The sequence below is a fragment of the Convolutriloba macropyga genome, chromosome 9 (assembly GCF_964194025.1).
Source record: "Convolutriloba macropyga chromosome 9, txConMacr16.3, whole genome shotgun sequence".
In the NCBI taxonomy this organism is placed as follows: Eukaryota; Metazoa; Xenacoelomorpha; order Acoela; family Convolutidae; genus Convolutriloba; species Convolutriloba macropyga.
This window is the reverse complement of record NC_134476.1, coordinates 34,155,209-34,178,835: the sequence shown is the minus strand read 5'-3', so window position 1 is coordinate 34,178,835 and position 23,627 is coordinate 34,155,209. Positions and strand designations below refer to the sequence as shown.

Genomic DNA, 23,627 nt, shown 5'->3' with positions numbered 1-23,627 from the left:
CTAAATTCAACTCTAAATATGTAAGATCTACGCTAAAATTCAACGCTAAATATATAAGATCTACGCCAAGCTTCAACGCAAAATTTGTAAGATGGGCGTTGAATGCGTTGAATTTATGTGAGGGTCTACGCTAAATTCAACGCAAAATATGTAAGATCTACGCTAAAGTTGAACGCTAAATATGTAATATCAAAGCCAAAATTCAACTCTAAATATGTAAGATCTACGCTAAAATTCAACGCTAAATATTTAAGATCTACGCCAAGCTTCAACGCAAAATAGGTAAGATTGGCGTTGAACGCGTTGAATTTATGTAAGATCTACGCTAAATACAACGCGAAATATGAAAGATCTACGCTAAAATTCAACGCTAAATATTTAAGATCTACGCCAAAACTCAACGCAAAATAGGTAAGATTGTCGTTGAATGCGTTGAACTTATGTAAGATCTACGCTAAATTCAACGCAAAATATGTAAGATCTACGCTAAAATTGAACGCTAAATATGTAAGATCTACGCTAAAGTTCAACTCAAACTATGTAAGATTGGCGTTGAATGCGTTGAATTTATGTAAGATCTACGCTAAAGTGAACGCAAAATATTTAAGATCTACGCTAAAATTCAACGCTAAATACGTGAGATCAACGCCAATATTCAAAACAAAATAGTTAAGATTGTCGTTGAATGCGTTGAATTTTTGTAAGATCTACGCTAAATGCAACTCTAGATATGTAAGATCTACGCTAAAATTCAACGTTAAATATATAAGATCTACGCCAAGCTTCAACGCAAAATAGGTAATATTGGCGTTGAATGCATTGAATTTATGTAAGATCTACGCTAAATTCAACGCAAATTATGTAAGATCTACGCTAAAATTGAACGCTAAATATGTAAGTTCTACGCCAAAATTCAACTCAAAATATGTAAGATTGGCGTTGAATGCGTTGAATTTATGTAAGATCTACGCTAAAGTGAACGCAAGATATTTAAGATCTACGCTAAAATTCAACGCTAAATACTTGAAATCAACGCCAATATTCAACGCAAAATAGGTAAGATTGGCTTTGAATGCGTTGAACTTATGTAAGATCTACGCTAAAGTGAACGCAAGATATTTAAGATCTACGCTAAAATTCAACGCTAAATACTTGAGATCAACGCCAAAATTGAACGCAAAATAGGTAAGATTGGCGTTGATTGCGTTGAATTTTTGTAAGATCTATTCTAAATTCAAAGCAAAATATTTAAGATCTACGCTAAAATTCTACGCTATATATGTAGGAAAAGCGCCAAATTTCAACGCAAAATAGGTAAGATTGGCGTTGAATGCGTTTAATTTATGTAAGATCTACGCTAAATACAACGCGAAATATGAAAGATCTACGCTAAAATTCAACGCTAAATATGTAAGACCTAGGCCAAAACTCAACGCAAAATAGGTAAAATTGGCGTTGAATGCGTTGAGTTTTTGTAAGATCTATGCTGAATTCAACGCTAAATATGTAAGATCTACGCTAAAATTGAACGCTAAATAAGTAAGATCTACGCCAAAATTCAACTCTAAATATGTAAGATCTACGCTAAAATTCAACGTTAAATATTTAAGATCTACGCCAAGCTTCAACGCAAAATAGGTAAGATTGGCTTTGAACGCGTTGAATTTCTGTAAGATCTACGCTAAATACAACGCGAAATATGAAAGATCTACGCTAAAATTCAACGCTAAATATGTAAGATCTACGCCAAAACTCAACGCAAAATAGGTAAGATTGGTATTGAATGCGTTGAATTTATGTAAGATCTACGCTAAATTCAACGCGAAAAATGTAAGATCTACGCTAAAATTGCACGCTAAATATGTAAGATCTACGCCAAAATTCAACTCAAAATATGTAAGATTGGCGTTGAATGCGTTGAATTTATGTAAGACCTACGCTAAAGTGAACGCAAAATATTTAAGATCTACGCTAAAATTCAACGCTAAATACGTGAGATCAACGCCAATATTCAACGCAAAATAGTTAAGATTGTCATTGAATGCGTTGAATTTTTGTAAGATCTACGCTAAATTCAACTCTAAATATGTAAGATCTACGCTAAAATTCAACGCGAAATATGTAAGATCTACTCTATAATTGAACGCTAAATATGTAAGATCTACGCCCAAAATTCAATTCAAAATATGTAAGATTGGCGTTGAATGCGTTGAATTTTTGTAAGATCTACAGTAAATTCAACTCTAAATATGTAAGATCTGCGCTAAAATTCAACGCTAAATATGTAAGATCTACGCCAAGCTTCAACGCAAAATATGTAAGATTGGCGTTGAATGCGTTGAATTTATGTGAGGTCTACGCTAAATTCAACGCGAAATATGTAAGATCTACGCTAAAGTTGAACGCTAAATATGTAAGATCAAAGCCGAAATTCAACTCAAAATATGTAAGATTGGCGTTGAATGCGTTGAATTTATGTAAGACCTACGCTAAAGTGAACGCAAAATATTTAAGATCTACGCTAAAAATTCAACGCTAAATACGTGAGATCAACGCCAATATTCAACGCAAAATAGTTAAGATTGTCATTGAATGCGTTGAATTTTTGTAAGATCTACGCTAAATTCAACTCTAAATATGTAAGATCTACGCTAAAATTCAACGCGAAATATGTAAGATCTACTCTATAATTGAACGCTAAATATGTAAGATCTACGCCCAAAATTCAATTCAAAATATGTAAGATTGGCGTTGAATGCGTTGAATTTTTGTAAGATCTACAGTAAATTCAACTCTAAATATGTAAGATCTGCGCTAAAATTCAACGCTAAATATGTAAGATCTACGCCAAGCTTCAACGCAAAATATGTAAGATTGGCGTTGAATGCGTTGAATTTATGTGAGGTCTACGCTAAATTCAACGCGAAATATGTAAGATCTACGCTAAAGTTGAACGCTAAATATGTAAGATCAAAGCCGAAATTCAACATAAAATAGGTAAGATTGGCATTGAATGCGTGATTTTATCTAAGATCTACGCTAAATTCGACGCAAAATATGTAAGATCTACGCTAAAATTCAACGCTAAATACGTGAGATCCACGCCAATATTCAACGCAAAATAGTTAAGATTGGCGTTGAATGCGTTGAATTTTTGTAAGATCTACGCTAAACTCAACTCTAGATATGTAAGATCTACGCTAAAATTCAATGTTAAATATGTAAGATCTACGCCAGGCTTCAACGCAAAATAGGTAAGGTTGGCGTTGAATGCGTTGAATTTATGTAAAATCTACGCTAAATTCAACGCAAAATATGTAAGATCTACGCTAAAATTGAACGCTAAATATGTAAGATCTACGCCAAAATTCATCTCAAAATATGTAAGATTGGCGTTAAATGCGTTGAATTTATGTAAGATCTACGCTAAAGTGAACGCAAGATATTCAAGATCTACGCTAAAATTCAACGCTAAATACGTGAGATCAACGCCAATATTCAACGCAAAATAGGTAAGATTGGCGTTGAATGCGTTGAATTTTTGTAAGATCTACTCTAAATTCAAAGCAAAATATTTAAGATCTACGCAAAAATTCAACGCTATATATGTACGAAAAAACGCCAAAATTCAACGCAAAATAGGTAAGATTGGCGTTGAGTGCGTTGAATTTATGTTAGATCTACGCTAAATACAACGCGAAATATGTAAGATCTACGCTAAAATTCAAAGCTAAATATGTAAGACCTAGGCCAAAACTCAACGCAAAATAGGTAAGATTGGCGTTGAATGCGTTGAATTTATTTAAGATCTACGCTGAATTCAGCGCGAAATATGTAAGATCTACGCTAAAATTGAACGCTAAATATGTAAGATCTACGCCAAAATTCGACTCTAAATATGTAAGATCTACGCTAAAATTCAACGCTAAATATTTAAGATCTACGCCAAGCTTCAACGCAAAATAGGTAAGATTGGCTTTGAACGCGTTGAATTTATGTAAGATCTACGCTAATTACAACGCGAACTATGAAAGATCTACGCTAAAATTCAACGCTAAATATGTAATATCTACGCCAAAACTCAACGCAAAATAGGTAAGATTGGCATTGAATGCGTTGAATTTATGTATGATCTACGCTAAATTCAACGCGAAATATATAAGATCTACGCTAAAATTGAACGCTAAATATGTAAGATCTACGCCAAAAATCAACTCAAAATATGTAAGATTGGCGTTGAATGCGTTGAGTTTATGTAAGATCTACGCTAAAGTGAACGCAAAATATTTAAGATCTACGCTGAAATTCAACGCTAAATACGTGAAATCAACGCCAATATTCAACGCAAAATAGTTAGGATTGTCGTTGAATGCGTTGAATTTTTGTAAGAGCTACGCTAAATTCAACTCTAAATATGTAAGATCTACGCTAAAATTCAACGCTAAATATGTAAGATCTACTCCAAGCTTCAACGCAAAATATGTAAGATTGGCGTTGAATGCGTTGAATTTATGTGAGGTCTACGCTAAATTCAACGCGATATATGTAAGATCTACGCTAAAATTCAACTCTAAATATGTAAGATCTACTCCAAGCTTCAACGCAAAATATGTAAGATTGGCGTTGAATGCGTGAATTTATCTAAGATCTACGCTAAATTCAACGCAAAATATGTAAGATCTACGCTAAAATTCAACGCTAAATACGTGAGATCAACGCCAATATTCAACGCAAAATAGTTAAGATTGGCGTTGAGTGCGTTGAATTTTTGTAAGATCTACGCTAAATTCAATTCTAGATATATAAGATCTACGCTAAAATTCAACTTTTAATATGTAAGATCTACGCCAAGCTTCAACGCAAAATAGGTAAGATTGGCGTTGAATGCGTTAAATTTGTGTAAGATCTACGCTACATTCAACGCAAAATATGTAAGATCTGCGCTAAAATTGAACGCTAAATATGTAAGATCTACGCCAAAATTCAGCTCAAAATATGTAAGATTGGCGTTGAATGCGTTGAATTTATGTAAGATCTACGCTAAAGTGAACGCAAGATATTTAAGATCTACGCTAAAATTCAAAGCTAAATACGTGAGATCAACGCAAATATTCAACGCAAAATAGTTAAGATTGGCGTTGAATGCGTTGAATTTTTGTAAGATCTACGCTAAATTCAACTCTAAATATGTAAGGTCTACGCTAAAATTCAACGCTAAATATGTAAGATCTACGCCAAGCTTCAACGCAAAATATGTAAGATTGGCGTTGAAAGCGTTGAACTTTTGTAAGATCTACGCTAAAATCAACGCAATATTTTTAAGATCTACGCTAAAATTCAACGCTAAATATGTAAGATCAAAGCCAAAATTCAACGCAAAATAGGTAAGATTGGCATTGAATGCGTGAATTTATCTAAGATCTACGCTAAATTCAACGCGAAATATGTAAGATCTACAATAAAATGCAACGCTAAACATGTAAGATCTACGCCTAGCTCCAACGCAAATTATGGAAGATTGGCGTTGAATGCGTTGAATTTATGTGAGGTCTACGCTAAATTCAACGCGAAATCTGTAAGATCTACGCTACAGTTGAACGCTAAATATGTAAGATCAAAGCCAAAATTCAACGCAAAATAGGTAAGATTGCCATTGAATGCGTGAATTTATCTAAGATCTACGCTAAATTCAACGCAAAATATGTAAGATCTACGCTAAAATTCAACGCTAAATACGTGAGATCAACGCCCATATTCAACGCAAAATAGTTAAGATTGGCGATGAATGCGTTGAATTTTTGTAAGATCTACGCAAAATTCAACTCTAGATATATAAGATCTACGCTAAAATTCAACTTTAAATATGTAAGATCTACGCCAAGCTTCAACGCAAAATAGGTAAGATTGGCGTTGAATGCGTTGAATTTATGTAAGATCTACGCTAAAATCAACGCAAATTTTTAAAGATCTACGCTAAAATTCAACGCTAAATATGTAAGATCAAAGCCAAAATTCAACGCAAAATAGGTAAGATTGGCATTGAATGCGTGAATTTATCTAAGATCTACGCTAAATCCAACGCGAAATATGTAAGTTCTACACTAAAATGCAACGCTAAATATGTAAGATCTACGCCTAGCTCCAACGCAAAATATGGAAGATTGGCGTTGAATGCGTTGAATTTATGTGAGGTCTACGCTAAATTCAACGCGAAATATGTAAGATCTACTCTATAATTGAATGCTAAATATGTAAGATCTACGCCCAAAATTCAATTCAAAATATGTAAGATTGGCGTTGAATGCGTGAGTTTATCTAAGATCTACGCTAAATTCAACGCGAAATATGTAAGATCTACACTAAAATGCAACGCTAAATATGTAAGATCTACGCCTAGCTCCAACGCAAAATATGGAAGATTGGCGTTGAATGCGTTGAATTTATGTGAGGTCTTCGCTAAATTCAACGCGAAATATGTAAGATCTACTCTAAAACTGAACGCTAAGTATGTAAGATCTACGCCCAAAATTCAATTCAAAATATGTAAGATTGGCGTTGAATGCGTTGAATTTATGTAAGATCTACGCTAAAGTGAACGCAAAATATTTAAGATCTACGCTAAAATTCAACGCTAAATACGTGAGATCAACGCCAATTTTCAACGCAAAATAGTTAAGATTGGCGTTGAATGCGTTGAATTTTTGTAAGATCTACTCTAAATTCAACTCTAAATATGTAAGATCTACGCTAAAATTCAACACTAAATATGTAAGATCTACGCCAAGCTTCAACGCAAAATATGTAACATTGGCGTTGAAAGCGTTGAATTTTTGTAAGATCTACGCTAAATTCAACGCAAATTTTTTAAGATCTACGCTAAAATTCAACGCTAAATATGTAAGATCAAAGCCAAAATTCAACGCTAAATAGGTAAGATTGGCATTGAATGCGTGAATTTATCTAAGATCTACGCTAAATTCAACGCGAAATATGTAAGATCTACACTAAAATTCAACGCTAGATATGTAAGATCTACGCCTAGCTCCAACGCAAAGTATGTAAGATTGGCGTTGAATGCGTTGAATTTATGTAAGGTCTACGCTAAATTCAACGCGAAATATGTAAGATCTACGCTAAAATTCAATGCTAAATACATAAGATCTACGCCAAAATTCAACGCAAAGTTATGTAAGATTGGCCTTGAATGCGTCGAGTTTATGTAGCGTAGATGTTACATGAATTCAACGACATCTTACATAATTTTGCGTTTTTTAGCGTTGACACCTCGGCCCGGAAAGTATTCAATGTCATTAAGAAACATTCAAATCTGTTAGACCCTGAGCAAAAGAAAGCTATAGTTAGTGATCTCTTCTGGCGCTACTTTCGATTGAGATATGACGAAACTAACACGTCCAGTTGAAGAGTATGCTTATGCGAAAACTGTAACCCTCCAGCAAAACTTGCAGTTATAACTCATTTGTAAACTTATGTGGTTTCTAACACCCTTGTACTCAAGTACTAAAATCTGATGTACTACTTTAGTACTACTTCTAAATTGAGTACGGGCTGCCCTTGTCACGTTGAGAAACTTCGCTAATCTTTTTCTAAAGAAATAGATTCTAAGCCGCTTCTTGCGTTAGTTTCAATACACCTGTTCTTTTCGTTTTTGATTGTCAGCTCATCAGTTTTTCCCCGAAGCCGAAGTTTCTTATTATACATTATCGTTTTATTACCCTTTATCAAAGAGTGCGGCTAATAAATTATCTGTTAGAAAGTCATGAACTTTTAAAACCCTAACTTAAATAAAAAAGGGTTTAACCGTAGTTCGAGTTATTCAGTATTGATTTTTTCGGCAAGTTTCCAGAACTCAATTTTTTTTTAACTTTCCTTACTTTTCAGATCGTCATGGGCCCTAAATTCGACCCCACTGCTATCACATACGTATTCGTCCGATGCTATGGAGGTGAAGCACCAGCAACTGCATCTCTTGCGCCAAAAATTGGTCCTTTGGGATTGTCTCCTAAAAAGGTTGCCGATGATATTGTGAAAGCAACGACCAAGGATTACAAGGGTATTCGTGTCACATGCAGATTGACTATTCAGAACCGACAGGCTAGAGTTGACGTGGTTCCCAGTGCTTCTTCGTTGGTTATTAAGGCCCTGAAAGAACCTGCAAGAGATAGAAAGAAGGTGAAGAACATAAAACACAGTGGAAACCTTACCCTACAGACTATCATTGAATTGGCCAGAACCATGCGAGCCCACGAGAGGTCTAGATCAATTGAACTGGCCGGAACCGTTAAAGAGATTTTGGGAACCTGCCAGAGCGTCGGCTGCACTGTGGAGAAGGAGCCTCCTCATGACATCATTGAGAAGATTCAAGAAGGAGAAATTGAAATCCCTGCTGAATAAGCGAATCTTTCGTCTGTACATTCCTTTATGGAAACTGCGAATAGACTTAATTCTTTCATGAAGCATTTTGTGAAGTGAAATTGAGTTTATGAAGTCATTAGCTTTTTTAACGGAGAAGTTCAATTTTTCTATCAGAATTTAAGATGCGTTTTTAAATTATAATGCCATTTTGGCGCGCGCCATAAGTTGCTTTTGGTCTTCAGATATTTAAAATGGCAGATACTGAAATTTTGGAAGGTGGTGGTGGCAAGATGACGGACGAAGAAGTTCAAGCACTGACGTCAGAGCAGTTGATTGAAATGGTGGCTAACAATGACAACATACCCTACGAGCAGATGACTGACGAACAACTGGACTTGATGGAAGGTATGTTCTTTAAGTAGCGTGTTTTAGTGCTCTTGTTAATGTGACAATTGTGCCGAAATGAATTTTAAAAAGCGAAAAAGGTGTTTTGTTACAAATGGGTAAGCAGGCCTACCGTCATGTTTCAGTAGCCATAAACGTTGAAATTGTTAGTTACAAGGAGGCTCGTTAATGTGCGTTCGCACATGATGTTCCGACCCGAGCTACTACTTCTACTACTACTACGAGCTCATCTACATTTTTGACTTAATTGTCAACCAAATGAAGAGATAATCAAAAATAGAAGTTTGAGTTAAAAAATCTTTACATACCCAAACTACTAATTGAATTACATAATGCCATGCCTCATCACAGCGCTCACGAAATCTGCCATTAAAAAGACTGCGAGAAAAAATAAACAACAAAATCAGCAAAAACTAAATTTTCACAGCAAAAACTAAATATCTAAATTTAAAAGCACCTAGAAACAGCGTCAAAATGCAATCAGATAAAACCTTAGCTACACAAATCTACTTCTTCTTAACTACACAGCAGATGGAACTTTTCCTTAATCGGACTAGGTAAAACGTCGACCAAAAGAAATAAGAAAATCAGTCAACATTTTAAAAAACGTTTCTTAACTTCAAACGTCTTAAAAACCCCTAGCCTTCAACGAAGCAACTCTTGATAAATTTCCTAAAAAGTTATTACGAAGGAACCTGTATTTGGTCAGACTAAGCCATAGAAATGAACTAAAGTTATAGAAAAACTGAAAAGAAAACACAAATTGCGAAAACACAAATTATCGAAGCTATTAAAATCATTTGCTTTTGTCAGAATATTGTTTCTCTGATTTCATTTTTTTATATTTACTAAATCAGCTAAAATAACACTGAACGACGAAATAAGTTCACTCGGTCTTTATCTGAAAACCACTGGGATCTGTTATTTCGCTATTATGCTAAAAAAACAGAAGAAACAAATATTGACCACTCACAATTTTTTTTATAAAAACGCATGTCGTCCACCAAACAAAACATTAATTACGATATAATATCAATAGACATGTTAATTTTTGAATTAGAAAGAATTGAATGGGACCTCTCAGTGATGAGAATAAGTTACAAGCTGACGAAAAGAACAATAAAAACCAAAAAAATTGAAAAATTTTCGAAAAAAGAAAAATATCAAAGACTATTCGCTATAAACTGACTGCATCAAGAAACATCATTCATTCTTTTCTCAATTCAAAGCTTATGAGACATCTCAGCATTTTACGACCAGATTTTTACGACTACAATTTTTTTAAAAAAACAGCAAAGTCAAAAAAAGTTCAGAGAGAAAAGTGTCGGAGCCATTAACAAATGAATTTTCCAGTAAAAAATTTTAATTTTTCTTAACAGCAAGGTGATTTTTTATTTTTAAAAATATGACCTCAAAAAACTAACAAAAATGAACAAGTATATCAAAACCACGAAATTTTTGAAACAAAAAAGCACATATCAACGCCGTAAATTTTAATAGCTTTCAACAGAAGTCAATAAATACGCTAAACTATGCCTTTTTGAGATTACTATGTTGTTATATATGTGTTATGACAAGGAAGACAACAAATACAGGCAAAAATTAAAAGTTCAATAGAAAAGTGCGAGATAGTTTTGAAGCCATTTAAACCATAAGCTGTTCTCTAAAAAACTTCTCTGCGATCAATTGAACAACTTATCTGAGCAAATGGGAACTATCAGTATTACGATAATGTTTTAAGAATACAAAAGGAACCCAAATAATGAAACAATATCCAAAAAATAAAAAAAAACTATGAAAACTGGCGTCAAAGTCCTAAAACCAATATTTAGAAGTCAAAATTGCTATTCTGACAAGTTTTGGTTACAGTAGAAAGGAAGAAGATCCTGTGATTACTGAAAATGACTTACAGTTCAAAAAAATAATTTTGAGATCGGTTAATTTTCAAAGAAATTCGAAATTTTACTGTCTTAACAGCCATGAGTTGTCTACTCAAAGCACTAGATAGGTTCACTTAATGCTCATTAGCAAGCCTTTTGCACTCTTAGTCGACGAGTTTATGCCATAGGACTACAAAAATTTTGTAAAACCTAAAAAAAAGACAAAGTTTCATTAAAAGTTACGAAAACTCAGAGTAGAAGCCAATAGAAAACGAACTATTCCTAGAAAACGGATTTTTTGTTCATTGGGCGTTATTTGACTGTAAGTGAATTTCAGCATTAACGGAATCTCGATATGAAAATCTCGACATGGGACCAAAACGATCATTTTTGTCGCCTTTCGTCTATTAGGAATGCAATATTGTATCATTTAGTAGCATGAAATGTAATCTTGAATAAATAGTTTTACAGAAAAAATCTTAATTTGAACGAAAATTTTGCCAAAAGTGAACAAAATCATGCCAAATGTCCCATGTGTTCGCATGAAACTTTAAAACTCGATAACTCCTCGAAAAAAACGAAATTCAAAAAAAATTTGTTAATTTCGAATTCTACGCTGGACGAGCTTTTTAATGATACCACTCACATTTCTCTACGATGAATATATCGATCGGTCTAAATTGTCTGAACAAAGAAACCCATTTGAGTATATAGTTCCTCGCCCCACAAGTGGGGTCGGAACAAATATCCGTGTCATAAACTGTGTAAACCTGAAATGTCTTATCTTGATATATTTTCTCTAACTGGAATTTGTTTTCGCTAATTTTCCCAATTCTGTCCACTAATAACCTCGATTGCTAGAAATAATGGCGGCATTCATGGATGCCGACATTCAAATGGAAAGCGGTCCGACTCAAGAAGAAGAATCAAAAACAACAAGTAAACAGCGCATTCTTCGAGATGTCAAGAAAATTGACACTTCCAAGTTCTCAAAATTCTCATCTGATCAAAAAGATGACGATAACAAAGGAAATCAGAAACGTGTCAGAGGAAAGTACGACAGCAGAAGTGTCAAAAAGATGGATACAACAAAAAAGAATTTGTTTGTGAAACGGCACGATATGCGGCAACGAATGATCGAGCCGACCACCGTTGTTCACGTGCGTAAATTGAAGTCACAGAAGATGGATTTTCTCACACAGGCCGAAGAACAAGGTTTGAAAGAATGCAAGCATGGCTTTCGTTTGTGTGGACTCCCTTACAGACTTTTACCAACATTGCGTGAAGAATTAACAACTGCCTAATAACACAGTGAGTTATAACCTAAAGGTACTAACCTAAACTAATCTTACCGACAACAAATCATGCTTATACTGATGTCTGCATTTCAATTTATCTATTGACGCCCTTTATGACTAAATCAACTGACAAATCGTTTTCGTTTTACTACTATTTCATTTCACGTTTTACTACTATAACTGATCATCTAACCATTTTCGAAGTATTTCATTTATTGCTCATAATTTGACCAATTACTAATGAACACTTATCGTGAGTGGAAATAAAAACTTCCAAAATTGTTTGAAAGAAAACTTGCTTTAGAAAAATCCGAAGAGGTTGAAATTGGCAGACTGAAGCTGAAGGAGTTCTTTGGCATCGAAGAGGAGAAAACAGGCACGAAAACCGAAGTCGTAGAGGTTAAAAAACTGAATGTTAATGCTTTCTTAACGAATATGACCACAGAAACTGACGAGTTACAGAAAACGGAAAGAATCGAAGTTAAAAAGTTGAATATTAAAGAAGCGTTCAATCCAGACGCAAACGTTGATTCTGAAGCTCCGAAAGAAGTTAAGAAAGTTGGGAAATTGAATCGGTCACAAACTTTTATCACTCAGGAAAACGAAGGGGCAAAAATTAAGAGAACTGAGAGTCTAAGCGTTAAAAAAATGGACATTTCAAAAGCATTTCCGGTCGATCAACTAAACGCTGACTCGGCAGAAAAGGAACAGCAGCCGAAAGTGAATGTCGGAAAATTGAACGTCAATGCCATGTTTCAAAGTGAAGAATCAGAAGAAAAGATTGTAGAAAAGCCAACTCCTGGGAAGCTGAACACAGCGAACTTGTTCACTGATCAAAATGAAAGTGGTGAACAAAGTGCAAAAAATGTTTCGGTTGGGAAAATCAATGTCGAGGGGATGTTTACTGGAAATGAGGAAAATGTAGAAAAGCCGAAAGTTGATGTTGGAAAATTAAACGTTTCTGCTATGTTTGCCCCCGAAGAGACATCAACTCCTGAAAAGTCATCCAAAGTTCAGGTTAAAAAGTTGGACATGTCAGCTATTTACAACAAAAATGAAGAGGATGACGCGGAAGCCGCGAGTAAATCCCAAAAAGAAGTTTTACCTCAAGCAAAGAAATTAAATTTGTCAGAATTCTTGCAATCAAATGCGGAAGTTAATGTTGAGAAAGAGGTTCCCAAAAGCGTTGGGAAGCTGAATGTCAACGCAATGATGACAAATGAAAGCCTGGATGAAGAAGCAAAATCTACAAAGAACGAAAAGGTTGAAGTTAAGAAATTAGACACAAATGAAATATTCAAGAAAATGTCAGAAAGTGTTACACAGACAAACGCTGAAACTACAGTTGAAATCCGAAAGGTCGGCAAAATTGATCAGAGTCAGTTATTTCAAACTAATGAGGGTGAAAATGCAGTACAAAAAGAAAGCGCAAAAGTTGGAAAATTAAATGTCTCCGAGCAAATGTTCCAGCAAGAAAATGAGGAACAAGAGAAAATGAAACAAGAAAAAGTTGCGCGATCACAGAGCATTCGAAAAATTGACAAAACGAAATATTTACAAAGCAACGCGGAACAGAACGAAAATGTAATTGCCGAAAAGCCACAGGTCGGAAAACTTCAGGTTGATGCAATGACCTTTGACTCTTCCTACGAAGAAATTGAACCTACAAAAGAAGTACCAGTTAATGTTGGAAAACTATTGATATCTCAAGATATGTTTCAGTCAGCTGAAGAAGATGAGAAAAAGAAGACAGAGAAAGTAGCTCGAGCTCAAAGCATCAAGAAAATTGATAGATCTAAATATTTACAGAGCAATGCTGAAGAAAATGAGAATGTTAAAACGGAGAAACCACAAGTTGGAAAACTTCAAGTTGACGCAATGACATTTGATTCATCCTACGAGGAAGTTGAAGCTACAAAGGAGGTACCGAAAAATGTAGGAAAACTAATGATTTCGGAGGACATATTCAAGGAAAATACAGATGAGGATGAAAAAGTTAAATCAGAAAAGGTTTCACGAGCTCAGAGTATTAAAAAGATTGACAGATCCAAATATTTACAAAGCAATGCAGAGCAAAATGAAAACGTCATTGCGGAAAAACCCCAAGTTGGTAAATTGCAAGTTGATGCGATGAATTTTGACTCATCGTATGATGACATCGAAAAACAGGACGCTTCTGAAAAGCCGGTTAATGTCGGCAAATTGAACGTTTCAGCGGATATGTTTATTAGTGCTACAGAAGAAAATGAACAGAAATTGCAACAGTCAAAACTGGAACGTCACAAAACTATTTCCAGAATTGACACTACAAAAATGTTTACGAATGAAAACGAAGAGCCGGTTCCTGAAAAAGAAAAATTAGAAATCGGCAGACTGAATTTGAGTAAAGAACAATTTCTAACTGAAGGTGATCAAAAGTTGGAACAGCTGAAAAACGATAAACTAAGTAGAGTTAGCAGTATCAATAAAATTGACCGCAATCGGCTTGTTATGACGTCTGAAAATGAGAATCAAGTTGTTAACACAGAGAAACCTCAGCAGGTAAATAAACTCAGAATCTCAGAAGAAATGTTCTCGGAGCAAAGTCCTGAGAAGAGTGATAAAATTGCCCCCAATGTTGGTAAAATTGATAAAAACAAACTTCAGTTTTCAACAAATGAGGAAATTAAACGAACGGCGGAAGACGCGCCCAGTCAGATCTCAAAACTTAACGTATCAGAGGCAATGTTTACTGAATCTACAAGTTCTGAAGAAACAGAACAGTTGAAACAAGCTAAATTGCAACGTCACAAAACTATTTCAAAAATTGATTCAAGCCGATATAAGTTAAAAAGTAAAGCAGAAGATGATGAAAATTCAGAATCCTCAGAAATGAACAGCTCTAAGAAAGTTCCTGTTGGAAAACTGAACGTTGACGGACTGTTTTCAACACAAAGCGAAACTGAAGATCAAAAATCATCAAGAAGCAATAAGAAAAACCTGCACGAGTTGCTTAAAGCAGAAAAAGAAATGAACAAGCTAAACCCAGTAGATGCAAATTCGATGCATGCACAGCATAAGAAAACACACATGACTATGCAAAATGAGGACTCAGATTACATTGTCGTGGAGGAACAATTCGAAATGCAGTCCGAATTCGTGGCCCATTCGGCTCCTGGAATGCTATTGGATGACGAGAGTAAGTCTTTGATTGGCTGGTGTTTGTCCTGATTACCGCTTAACTAACGTCCCGTTTCCTTTTCCGGAAGGGGGAATAACAAAGCTATGACAACTAACCTCCACTCGTTTTCGTCCCGAGCAAGTGTTCGTCTATAAGTGTTGACTATCTGACCAGTCCTTCACTTTTTGTGATATTGTTCTCAACGGAAGCCTGAACACCTGTAGAAAAGCTGAGAAATCGTTTCTGAGGAAAACGATTATCGGATTTTCGGATACTCTCTAACACAATGTATTTTTAAAAAATGTTTTCAATGTCTTGTATTTTTTAAAAATGTTTTCTCGGAAATCTGTTGGCCTTAATGTTGTGACCAAATGTTGTAGGTAACTTCAAAAATTAAGGGTGGGCGAATTTGACTTTGGGGGCTGACAGATGCGGATTGGAAAGTGTTATATTATCTATTCTGTACTTGCATTTAGATAATAATCAAACTTGTGGCGACCTGATGATGCTTAACTGCTTTAATTGAAACTGACTTGCATTGGCGCAGTTGTATTTTTGAAATGATTTAGGTGAAGGTAAGCAGCAGAATGGGACCCACAGTGGCGAGGATGGAGTGGATTCTGCTGTCTCAGTGATGACAAACGGAGACCATCCGAAGTCAGCTGCTCAAAAAGTGGCAGCTGTAAGTTCCTTATGTGTTCTGACCTTTTCTTACTTTTTATTCACATTTTTTTCACAGATTTTCATAATTTATGGCAACAACTCTTTGCTGGATGTAATTGCAGCAGCTTTTAATTAGGCTTCAATTTGATTGTTTCCATAATTTTTGTCTATTTTTTAACGTAAATCATTATTCAAAAGTCAATTGGTTTTCCCTGGACTTAGCTTCATGAATTGAATTTTGTCAAACTATCGCTGAAAGTGATTACTCAACTATTTCTTTAACCAATTTGCGTGACTTCTGTTTTGCCTTGGACCGTTTTTAATATTCTTTAAGTTTATGAGAGAAAGCAAGCAGATTTCAACTCTAAACGAACTGTATTTGAGAATAATTTTGAAGTTATTGATAGCCGCCGTCAGCCTCTCAGCGGCTATTATTTAGGCGCTCTCCTTTTCATTTTACATAAGTTACGATTTTCACGCTTGACTTCTGACTTACTTCACTCAATGTTTCAACTGAATGGACTCGAATTACGTAATGTAAAGAATACAATCGAAGTCAAAAGATCCAAATCAAAAGAAGCAGGATAAACATATAAAGCACGGTTAATAAGTCCTAATGCATTAGATTATCCAAGTTCAGTAAAGTGATTGCTATCTGGCATTAGTATTATGCTTAAGAGCCTTCAGTTTAGAAGCTGAATTAAGTGTAATTTTAGACTTTAAACGAATATGCAGAATTCACACACCATATAAGATCACTTTGACACTTAAAATTTTTAATCAATTTCTATCTACTATTTTTTTCCCACTTTTCTGTTTTCATTGTGCGCAAAGTGGGTCAACGGCGGCTATTTTCTGGCAATTTGCCGGCTATGTTTTGCTATAGTTTTGAGGAGATGGCGAAATTAAGACGAACATGTAGATCCATCAAACCATATAACGCAACTGGCTGTAGTTCTAAGTCTATTGGCGTAAGCGTAAGGAAGTTCCTCAATGTCATACTGAAGTACAATCGCGACTACGCAAAAAATAAAGCAATGAATTGAAACAAATTGCAAGAAATTTTTTCTATGTATGCTCAATGTTACATTCAAGCCAATGCTGATTTACTTTTAAAATTGTACTGATTTTTCTCACACTGATATTTTTTGTCTTAACCAATTCAAGACGCCCTGACATTATGACGCCTGTGTTGTCAGCGTTTGTTGGCATTGGTGTTAATTGAGCGTAACCGGAATATATTACTGGTTGATAGCCGCGTCAGCAATTCCAGGTGGCTATTATAACGCTCATTTTTTTTACTTCGTCTTACAGAATTTTGTTTTGTCTTACCCTGACTTCTTGGAATTGACTGTTTCAATGACTTCTACTGCTTTGCAGTTTAAATTTGCGCTCGTGGCGTCATTTCTGCTTTTAGGTCAATTGCGTGACTTACCTCACTCAAAAAAATGACTTCTGAACTCACTTATGGAACTTTAAATTTTATGAACATTTACTAATTAAAGGTCAATAGTGTGCATCTAAGTAGCTCCAAACTTATGTGCCCTAATTCTTGAGTAATAGAATCTTGAGTTTTAATATCGAATATTAATTTGAAAGTAAATTTTGAAAAAGCTCAATCAGGGCCTTTTCCTTGTAGAGCAAATGTGTCTCATAAAAATGACACTCCGAATCTGACCCAAAAAGTCTAGTCGTCTATTAAAAAGCTGGTGGTCGATCTGTCGATCTTATTTCTTTAGTTGTTTCAATTCATGGTAGGCCACAAGCGTCTATCGCGGCTATTTTCCGGCAATCTGCCGGCTATGTTTAAGCTCGCATGTACGCGTTGGGAGACCGCCTGTTCGACCCCCCCCGTCGGAAGGTATTTAGTGCACAACCTGCGCTTTTGGAGCCTTATTAGGACTTTCTGGTCTCATTGTGCGAAGGGCGCGGTTCATAGTCACCCCCTCTCCCTCCCGTAGTCACCCAGCCTCCCGCCCCCTTCGACACTCCCCAGGCTCGCCCCTTCCACTCTTCCAATCTGGCCATTTAGTCCTCTCTCTCGTCAAGCTCTCACACATCCCTAACTCCCATCGCTCGACCGATCCACCCAACGTTTGACCCCCTCGCACTCCCATTATGCTAGCCTCGCTAAGCCACAGCTGGCTAATATCAAAGCCAAACGCTCGCCTACCGTTCGAGAGCAATTCGCCTGACGGGACTCGGTTTATACTTGGATTGTAGCAATTAATGTATACATAAGCTGTTTTGGAATTGTTTTTTATTTGCTAATTTATTGCTCTCGGGAGATTTTTTACAGCAATAGTGGTCCTGTGCTCTTTTTTATTCATTTTTTGCTGGGCAGATTTTCTGTGACCCATTTGACTTCATAAACGGTCCTCAGAAATCGAATTAAACAGGTAGCGCTCATGGGTCTTAAGTGGCCACGTAGCTCTCTTGGAGCCGTACGCCTTAGTGATCTCTAAGTAAGCGATTCACCGAAACTGTTTTGAGGAGACAGTTCGGTGTCTTGAAGGACGGTTCTTAGTTTTAGAAGTTTGACCCCGTCAGACACCCCGACCTCCCTCATCCCCCGACATCCCTCGTCCACCCTCCTCCAGCCTGATAATTTGGACCCCCCTCTCGTCCAGCTCGCTCAAAACCCTATTAGAAACCCCACTTCTTACACCCTCACCCCCTGATGCTACTAGCGAAGCCAACTGCTCGCCTGCCCGAGAGCAATTCGCCTGATGGTAGTCTGTTTATAATTGGATTGTAGTAATTAATGAATACGTAGGATGTTTTGGCATTGAGTTCTTTTGTATTAGGTATTTAATTGCTCTCAAGAAAATTTATAGCTAATTTTGGTTCTGTGGTCTTTTTTGTGCTGTTTTTCGCTTGACCGATTTCTCGTTTGACTCTTGGCTTTTAGTACCCAGAAACGGGATAAACAGGTAGCGATTGGAAGGCATTAAGTGGCCAAGCAGCTCTTTGAGAGCATTCCACCTTTCTGGTCTCTAAGTATCGGATGCACCGAAACTGTTTGAGGAAATTTTATGGTGTGAAGGGGACAGTTCTTTTCAAAAATTTGACACCCTCAGTCAAAGCCCAACACTTACCCCCCTTTCCACCCCAAGACTATCCTCCTACTACAGAAGCCAACTGCTGGCCTGCCGTCTGAGAGCCATTCGCCTGATTGTAGCAATTAATCGATATGTAGGCTGTTTTCGCATTGTTTTTCGGATTAGGGTTTTAATTGCTCTCAATTGAATTTTGTAGCAATATTAGCCCTGTGGTCTTTTTTATGCAATTTTTGCTTGACAGATTTTTTGTCTGACTCAATTGACTTTTGGTTTGAATGGTGATTCTTAGTCCTAAAAGTTTGACCCTGGTTAGATTCTACTGTGCAGACATTGTTCTCTTTTTCTAATTATCTTTGTGTCTGGATTCTGTCGTAAAAGTAAATTTTTCGCTTGACTTCTCGTTTTCTGTTGGAACTAAATCATTCCCATTAAAATTTCTTGGCAGCAAAGCCTATTTCATGTAATCGGGTTATCAAAATGGGAAATCAATAGTGTGCCATGTATAGTTTCGTTCCTCAATTCTTATTTTGTACCCGGAAGCAATTCGCCTGATGATACACGTAGATTGTTGCACTCATTGTGTCTTTCGATTTTTTCCCAATGTGCACCCCCTGCTCATCGTTCGACCCTTAACCCAGTGCATTCGACCCCCTCCCCTTCACCCACCAAATTTTAGGCCAGATTTTTTATTTTGCCGGTTGCTTCAATTTTTGTTAGAAATAGATTGAGAAACATTTTTAGCGTTTTTGTTTTTGAGTAAATTTTTTCAGTTTTTTGCTTCTTGGCTTTTTGCAATTTTTGTCTGGTGTTTCTGTAGAGTGTTGGTTGGCTATCTGTTAAAGATAAGAAATAATGAAAGAATATCTTGGAACAATTGATGCGTCGGATTTTGTTGAGAATTTTAATAAAATCTATGTTTGTTTTGTTCAGTTGGTAATTTGTTCAATTGTTAGGAAAAGCTTATCAGATTTTACTTGAGCAGTGTTTCTTGCTCCCTCATTTAAAAAGAAGGTGGCTAAGGCGCCCTTTTTTAAATTTTTGCATTGAAAAGACATTGAAGTAGCGATATTGTCACGCTGCAAGAGTAGAAGAAACGAAAGCGAGCAGGTATAAAGCATAAAATTTTTCAAACGGACACTGAAGCGGTGTTCGAAGTTCGTGTTTGAGCGAGTATTCGGTTTTGAAGACTTTTCTTCACAGGTTGCACTTGTTTTAATTGTGCTTTGTTGAATTTGTTTGGGTTCCCTCAATGAGCAACTAATGGTTTTCGACTTCGAAACTTTATGGCCAAAGTTTCGAGATTTTTTGTTTTGCCTGTATTCGTTGGTTTTGTGCTGTCTTGTGACTCACTCCCATCAATGGCATGTCTTGTCGGTTTGATAATGAGACATTCAATTAATTTCTTCAGTTCGCAGCTGATCCTTTTGATTACTTTGACTCTATTTGAATAATTTTATCCTCAGTTTTAGCCGTACTTATTATGTGTCTGAACACTTAGTTTAATTAATGACAGGTTTCATTCGCCTTGCAAGTAGTTATAGGCGAACATAATTTCTGTTTTAGTTGATCGCTAATGTTTTTATTTGCTTTGAAATATTTGTTTCCAGAAGTCCGAAAAAATTTACTGAATTTTCTTTTTAGCGTTAGACGACGGTTTTTTTTTGCTATTTTTCATACCTTGACACAGTCTATTTATTAACAGGTTTCATCGGCTGATGAATGAAGTCTATGCCAATTTAATGTTTTTTATGATAGGATGGATTTAAGAGTTTTTACCGTTTTTGCTGATTTTCTGTTGCTGTCTATTATCTGTGGAACAAATAGGTTTCCTCGGCCTTCTAATGCGGCTGAATATAATACTTTTCTAGTTTCTTTTGAAGCTATTGTTGCTGACCTAGACACCATTGTTTTCCAAAAGTTGTCGTTAATTTTTGAATCTTGCCTCATTTGTTCTATTTGCATTTTTTTGCCATATTGGAAATAATAAAATCGTTTTGTAATTTTTGACGTGTAAAGTTGCCGATAGTCAAGTCATTAATTTATCCAAATGTTTGGATTGTAATTCAGGGCTTGTTCTGCTATATTTTTGAAAGCTGAAGCATGTATTCATGACTTGTTTCTTTTCGAACATTAAATTCTGTTTTCCAACGTTGTGTGTTTCGGGTTTAAAAGTTAGTAGCATTAGGAAATATTAATGGTTAAAGGATTTTGAGAATTTGTGACATCACAACAGTCCGTGCTCCGTGCCCAAAAGCCTCCTGACCTAGCTACGCACCCCCCCCCCCCCCCCTCCCGCACCCCTACCTACCCACCCCCTTAATAATTGTCAGACAATCAACTTTTCGCAGCTGTTGTCAGGCAATATTTTTATTAGTGTACATAAAGCTTTTATTGTTGATTTGATCAAGATATTTAGACGAGTAAGTTTTCATTGTTAGTCGTCCAAAACTAATATCTTCCCATTATAGCGGCAATTATGGTATATAATCCCCTCAATGGGTACTTCTCCATTCTAGCTCTACTGAGCATGAGTGGCTGCTATAATGCGAAAAATACAGAAACTAACCCCAATTAAAACAGTTTTCCTCACCATGTACTTTTGATTATATACCTTGTAGTCAACGTCTCCACTCTCCCTGAAGGTTTATTCTCTCCCTGAATTACTGTCATAGTCATTCATACCACTACAGTTTTGACATTCCCTATTACCTGGTTGGAGCTACAGAATTTCAGTTGTGATTATATTCGAGAAAGCTTAAAATATTTATCCGCAGATGTTTAGAATAATTCTTAACGGAGAATGTATTTTGATAGAACAGATGCAGAATTGCTTTAAAGTGTTTCCGATAGCTTGAACTTGGGAACTCATTAAAAAAAGCTTTAAAAAAGAAATAGCATGGCTCTTGAAATGATAACTGATTAAAAATAAAGGCAAAAGTCTCTAATGTCAAAACGCGCACCCAATGTTTCTCAAAATTACCTTGGTGGTAACGAGAATTAATATCCTCTGTCTAATTGTCGTAATTATTTTTAAAAATTGAATCTGATGTTTTTCCTTTGATTGCAGCAATCCCTGGACGTGGACAAGTCGCAGCTGTGTAAGGTATGCGGTAAGAAAGTGTACGAGACAGAGAAGATATCAGTGAACAACTCTGTCTATCACAAGAGCTGCTTCAGATGCAAACAATGCAACCGTGTGCTCACGTTAGTTCCTTCAGATCTAAAGATGGTCAAAAATAATTTCAAAATGAATGATCCTTTATGAATTAACCGAAGCATTTTTGAAGAACTAAATGAAAATTTCTGGTTACTAAATAGTTTTTACCGGCCTATCTTGCTGATGGAGACTCTTTTTTCTCAAGAAGACCGAAAAGAAAACTTTTTATTGCTGCGAAGCTCTAAGCTGAGCGGAGCTATATTGCGGTGCTATTGGTTTTTTACGACTCGAAGGAGAGTATTGGTTTATCATTCTTTTTTTACAGGAAGTAGTTTTGTTTATGAGGTATTTTGACCTAAAAGCGAAAGTGAGAAAAGCTGTCATGGTCAGATTTTTTCTAAGCAAGAGAAGTTTTTTGATCAAGCGCTGAGTTCAGTGAATGACTTTATGACTTTCAAAAAAGAGTTATAAAGAGACTGGCGCATATAGTTAACCGTTTTTTGTCCATTTGGCTCAATTTTTATTTTACTTGTAATGTGGTTTTTGTAGAAATAGTTTTGGATCAATGCTGCATTAATTCGTGAATTTATGAAATTGATACTGCAAAGTTTTGCTCAGTCTTATAATTCTTTTCAAGTGTAAAATGGGCACACATTTCTCGACTTTTTAGTTAATTTTTGAATTTTTTTCTTAATTTCTTCATTTTTGGATCTGAGAGAGGACTTTTTTCTTTAAAACCAGTGTATATGGCAACGTTCTTTCGACAATTTTTGCATTGAACAACTCTTTTGAACGTGAGGTTTTTTTTTTGTTTTATGAAATTATACACTTACTAAACCGTTTTTATGCAATTCATATATCAATTATTTTAAATGTGTTGGTCTTTTTTATGAATTTTTTTTTGCTTGACCATTTTCCGCTTTTTTCTTCCAGAACATTCTTTGACTTCTCAGATTAATTTTTCACGCTTTCGTTCATTTTTGAGTGATCTCTATTGCTATCACTTCAAAGTAAAGCTTGTTGCTAATATAAAGTCGGTTGCAGCATAGCAAAAACAAGCGCCTGATAGCTGGGTGGTCAGTGCATCTGGTTATGGATCGGGAGGTCTGGTTCGAATCCCGGCGGGGTCAAATGTTTTTCCACCCGCCTGTCGTTCGAGAGCAATTCTTTTGACATTAGTCGGTTTGTTCGTTTTTGGTTTTAAATCGTGGAAATATTCCTTCTGTGAAAAAACGGAATCATTTTTTGACGTTTAATGATTGAAATTCAATGAAAATTAATTTTTAATTAACCATTTTAATGTATTTTTATATATAATTTTGATATTTTGACCTTTTTTGCAAGTCTTTTTAATTTCTCGAATCTCTAATCTTTTTTCAAACTTTTTAAATCAAGACACAATGATAACAGTGTAATGTTTTTAACCGATGATTGCTTTATAAATATATGCACTTATTTTTTGATCGATAATGTGGAGTGTATTTAAAACTGGATGTAAAAGTAATTGCTTCATATGAAAATTAAGGTCAAAAGGCTGAGGGAATCGAGGAGCAATTATAATAGACAGATTTGATTTGCTCTTCATATATGTCGAGAGAGAGAGAGAGAGAGAGAGAGAGCGAGAAAAGT

General features: G+C 35.7%; 2 protein-coding genes across 2 annotated transcripts in view; both read left to right on the top strand.

The window, feature by feature from the left end:
• The window catches only part of LOC142346191 (uncharacterized), a 332,292-nt gene that overhangs the window by 242,785 nt on the left and 65,880 nt on the right, over positions 1–23,627 (top strand). Inside the window, exons 2-6 of the mRNA XM_075398701.1 lie at positions 8,614–8,778; positions 11,520–11,873; positions 12,261–15,134; positions 15,686–15,798; positions 21,909–22,045. Of these exons, the coding sequence (XP_075254816.1) occupies positions 8,625–8,778; positions 11,520–11,873; positions 12,261–15,134; positions 15,686–15,798; positions 21,909–22,045 (3,632 nt within the window). The 5' untranslated portion in view covers positions 8,614–8,624. The remainder of the gene's footprint in view (positions 1–8,613; positions 8,779–11,519; positions 11,874–12,260; positions 15,135–15,685; positions 15,799–21,908; positions 22,046–23,627) is intronic.
• LOC142345351 (large ribosomal subunit protein uL11-like) lies at positions 7,870–8,509 on the top strand. Its single transcript, XM_075397377.1, has one exon. It carries the CDS (start codon positions 7,906–7,908, stop codon positions 8,410–8,412), a length of 507 nt encoding a protein of 168 aa, XP_075253492.1. The 5' UTR covers positions 7,870–7,905; the 3' UTR covers positions 8,413–8,509.

Coding starts and splice junctions, on each gene's coding strand:
- LOC142345351 (XM_075397377.1), top strand. CDS start 7,906: ATGGGCCCTAAATTCGACCCCACTGCTATCACATACGTATTCGTCCGA.